The 5,000-nt window shown below is 38.4% G+C and overlaps 1 protein-coding gene across 3 annotated transcripts in view; it reads right to left on the minus strand.

Moving 5' to 3' along the window:
* Positions 1-1,833, minus strand: part of msi1b (musashi RNA binding protein 1b) — a 21,621-nt gene extending 19,788 nt beyond the window's left edge. For 2 of the 3 annotated variants that reach the window (XM_046870740.1, XM_046870739.1), the window contains exons 1-3: positions 1,644-1,833; positions 1,187-1,227; positions 1-55 (exon numbers count right to left, since the gene is read on the minus strand). The exon at positions 1-55 is cut by the window's left edge and continues 27 nt beyond it. In XM_046870740.1, coding sequence (XP_046726696.1) covers positions 1-55; positions 1,187-1,227; positions 1,644-1,780 — 233 coding nt within the window. In that variant the 5' untranslated portion in view covers positions 1,781-1,833. Of the gene's footprint in view, positions 56-407; positions 526-1,186; positions 1,228-1,643 lie in introns of those variants that run through there. The other variant, XM_046870741.1, reaches the window with a different exon arrangement.
* Positions 1,834-5,000: the final 3,167 nt, after the last annotated feature.

The following is a 5,000-nucleotide window of genomic DNA, read 5'->3' on the forward strand; positions in this document are numbered from 1 at the left end:
ATCACCATGCTCTCCTTCACCTCACCGAATTTACAGAAATAATCCTTGAGGCCCTCTGTGTGAACACAACACCAAAAATATATCAATAAATCAATGATATTAAATATATTCCTGTTATAACTCTGTACTTTACACGAAACCTAGGACACTTTAACACCATTCCAGATGTTTTGTTCACTTTTAAGAGTTTTGTTCGGTTGTGTTGCTCCGTGAGCTGAATAAAGGAGTGATTCAATAAATTACATTATTAACTTCAAATACAAATAAAAATAAAGAATAAGCAACTACATTTTTAAGTTTAGGTAACATGAAATTTCTGCAATATTGAAGTAATTAGAAATAATAATAAAATAATAAATAATAATTGTTACAATCGAGGACGAAGTTGTAATAAAAATACACTTTACACAAAGTTTCAGGAGAAAACCTTCACTCCAACATCGAGAGACTTTTTAATAACAAAACATTTGCTTCTCTGTAAAGTTTCTGAAGTAGGCTTAATGTGTGTGTGTGTGTGTGTGTGTGTAGTCACTAATCCAAGTTTAATATTAGTGTGTTTCCGTACACACTCTTAGTCACTAATATTCTACTCGCAGAAATCTCCACGAGCTGTGACCCCGAATACATCACGTGATTCCAATATCTAAAGATCCTAATTACCTACTGATCAAAAACATCCTGGAGGAAGTGTGTGTGTGTGTGTGTGTGTGTGTGTGTGTGTGTGTGTGTGTGTGTGTGTCTTCAAAATAAATCTTCACACACATACACGAACACAGGAGTTCAAATGACAGGAAGGATTTAGTGCTTTTCACTTCAACAAAGAGCTAAACGCAGTCGTGTATAGAACACAGCATCACAACCCTCAGGTTACACACACACACACACACACACACACACACACACAGTAACTCAGTGGATCAGAGAAAACTAAACACATCTCTGGATCCCGCACTTCTTTTACTCAGTCGTTATTTTTTTTACTTTCATTATTTATTATATATATATGTGTGTGTGTGTGTGTGTGTGTGTGTGTGTGTGCGCGCGTGTGTTTGTGTTGTTAAGAGAAACGCGCAGTGGCGGGCGCGCGCTCCGCTCCTCCAATCCCGGAGCAGCTTTATTATTAAAGTGTGTTACAGAAATAAAGTTCCCGAAAAAAATACAAATAAAAACTTTTTTTCTCGCTCACCTTGAGTAGTCTGCCAGCTCAGACCTCCGATAAACATTTTACTGTCGGGACAGAAGAGACACACACACACACACACACACACACACACACGCACACTGGATCAACAAGTGCACTTTTCAATGAAATCTGTGTGTTTATTATAATTATCATCATGATATTTATTTTTGTTAGTATCAGAATAAAGTTGAGTAAATGTTTTTCTTGTGCTACAGGAGTGTGTGTGACTCGTTCCCTCGGCAGCAGGATTGAGACACAGCCCCTGAGACAGAGGGAGACGGAGGTGAGCTCGGAGCCCTGAGCTGAGCAGCCGCACGCGCTTCGGCTCCTTTGTTTGCCTTTCATTCGTCTTTTATTTCTCTCTCCTCGGGATGGAGGATCAGAACTTCAAAGCAGCGGGAATGAAATGAGAAGGATAAAAAAAAAAAACACAAGCATTAAAATGAAGAAATTTCGGTACCAGGGGTCGTGCGGGGAATCCGAGCCGTTCTGAGTTCCGTCTGAGTCCATTGCGTGCGTCCGGTCCGATCCGAGAGAGTGATAGAGAGATACAGAGAGAGAGGGAGAGAGGGAGGAGAGAGAGAGAGGGACTGGCATGGAGAGAGACTCACACCGGAGAGCAAAGCAGGAGACACACACACACACACACACACACACAACACAACACACACGGCAGAAGGGGCGGGGCATCGCAGAAGAACGCGCGATCAGACCACGCCCCTCTGTGCCTCCTCCTCCACGCGGTCCGGTAAGGGCGCGGAACAGCGCGCGACGCTTCAGTGCCCCCCGAGGGGGTCAAACATGAGAGAGGGGGCAGTTACTGATGGAGGGGCGGTGCTACAACACAGACATATGGCACATGGAGGAACAAGAGGCTTGAGTTCGGATTTAAACACAGATTATTAAACACTAAACTGAACACATCTATTCATTAATCAATTAATTGATCGGTAATTAGTACAAATAAAACACTCGCGGCCAATTAAGGAAATGATTTCAAATATTTCCCGTGAATATATTCATTGTTTAGTGTTTTTGTTTATTCATAGATTCATGTTTATTTTATTGATATGGATTTTTGCTCAGTTGCAGGTACATTTGTATTATATTATATGTGTATATACAATTATTCACATTTTAATAGTTTATAATCATGTTTACGCATAAAATATTACACTTTTAATAATAATAAAATGAATTATTTGCTTCTTTATATATTCAAAATTAAATTTTTTAAAGTAAGTGCACCCTCGACACCTCACTCTTATGTTCTAGTTGAAAGTCTCGTTCCAGGTTTATTATAATCTCCTCCACTTTTCTGAGAAGGCTTTCCACTAGATTTTTTTGGGGGGTGTAGCTGTGGGGATTAGTGTTCATTCATCATCTACAAGAGCATTAGTGAGATCAGACACTGATGTTAGAGTAAGGAGGCTTCAGTTCCGGTTCATTTCAAAGGTGTTCAGTGGGGTTGGGTAGGTCAGGGATCTGTGCAGGATACCTGAGATCTTCTACTCCAATCCTCTCACTACACAAGCTCAGGTCTGTTCACAGGAACAGTGTGGGGAAGTTGTTCACAAACTGATGATGAGTATGTGTATATATTTGTTCTGCATTTATTATTGTTCTATTAATTAGTGAATGAAGTGAATGGACCAGATTCCTAAATCCCAAAAATAATTGTGTTGTACTGCAACATGAAGGAAATACAGGAAATGTAGAGGAACATATCTGTGTTTGGAGAGATGATTGTCTGTTCTGTAAAGAGAACTGAACAGTGAAAAGAGCTGTAGCTGTTTTAATACAAGAACAGCCAACGTGCTTTAAAACCTCATTAGAAATCACATTTCTGAGGAGTTCTGAACACGTGGACCTCATCAGAACGTGTAGCGAGTAGTCACTCAAGGAGCTTCATCAAAACCATCACCCAGGTCTATAAAAACAATAAAGAACCTTCAGTAGAACAAGTGTGTGTGTGTGTGTGTGTGGTGGTCTGTGATCAACTGGAGTCCTATCCACAGTGTGTTCCCACCTCATGTATTTAGACCTCGTTAACATGTGAGCAAAACAAAGCCTCAGTGTTCTCTAACAGCTCTCAGACCTTCTCCATTCTCAGGAGACTTGTTTTATCCATGATATTCATCACACGCTCCTTCAACACCTTTAAGAAAGGCTTCAGAGACCACATGAGGCGAGATTCTACACACACCCTGTGTGACATAACGTAAAGCAATACACACAACACACCGATGATTTATTCATTATACTGCACACATTTTTATCCATTTTTTGCTACATTTAATGTTTGGGAGAGAAGTTTTAGTTCTTACTTATGTTATAGCAGCTTTATACAATAAATCAAGTTACAGCTGAACCTCTGACACTGGAGACTCCTTCCATCACCATTAAATTGACATCCGTGAACGAGGCGTCACAGACGTTTCAGACGTTTCTGTTGAATTTTTTGTTACACGGTGTACAGTGTTGAGTTTCCATTCACATGAGATTTCCTCGCACCGTATGTCTCAGTCTTTAGACTCCAGACTAGGCTAATAGGATTGTGGGTAAGCGCCACTCGCTCGCTGAATTTATGGGCTTAATTTACTCGTACCCTCTCACGGGCCTCGCTCTAATTCTCTTCCTTAAAGAGCTGCGATGGACAGATTTACATCCGTACAAAGACCTCACAGATTTCACTCTACACCACGGGCTAATCAAATAAAAAATATATAGATAAATAAATAAATAATCTGATTCAGATTAGCAACAGGTGACATCTGATATCTCATAATCTAATATCATATAGGAAAAATAAATATATAACTTTTTTAAATATATAAAAATATAAAAAAGTGACCAATAAATGAAAGATTGTATTTATTTTATTGCAAATATTATTAATCAATCTTCTGGAACACTGAATTATATATAATATAAGCAGAAAATCTGAATTTATTTACATCATACATTATACAATTATTAATTTTCATTATACATCTTACAATTACATTATTTACATGTACATTTTTTTTACCATTATTGGGAATTGTTTTGTACATATTCTGTATTAAATCAACACACACACACACACACACACACACACAAAAAAAAAAAAAAAATATATATATATATATATAAATATTTATATATATATATATATATATATATATATATATAAATATTTATATAAATATTTTATTTTTCCTTCACCACAGTCTCCACCGACTTGTTCATCAGGGACAAACTTACACTTATAAACAACATCTTCATTTTTATCTCCACATTATCTGTGTAAAGCTGCTCTGAGACGATGTTCATTATTAAAAGCTCAAAACAAATAAACATGAAATAAATTGAAGTGAATTTATTAAAGAAGGGGAAAGGTGTCTAACGTTGTGTAAACGTTGTGTAAACATGTCACTGAGGTTAAAACCGTCGTCAGATGAAGATCGTCACCGTGGCGACAGGACGAGACTGAAATCAGAGTTTTACACCGTAAACGTTTGTTTGTTCTGCTGCTTTGAGTTCAACACTGTAGTCAGCATGTTCACTACTTACTGCTCAGACTTAAGCATTTAATTAGTGCCAGCCTTAGCTAATCTCTCCTCACACACACACACACACACACACACACACCTCAACATGTGACCCCTTTACCGGGTGCTGACGGATTACCCAGAATGCTCGGTGGCACACAGAGGACGGCTTGTGTCTGAAGTTCGGCTGTGTTTCATACACTGAGTTACATAGAGACATCTCTGTTACATTAGTGTGTGTGTGTGTGTGTGTGTGTGTGTGTGTGTGTGTGTGTGTGTGTGTG

The sequence above is a fragment of the Silurus meridionalis genome, chromosome 17 (genome assembly GCF_014805685.1).
Source record: "Silurus meridionalis isolate SWU-2019-XX chromosome 17, ASM1480568v1, whole genome shotgun sequence".
NCBI lineage: Eukaryota > Metazoa > Chordata > Actinopteri > Siluriformes > Siluridae > Silurus > Silurus meridionalis.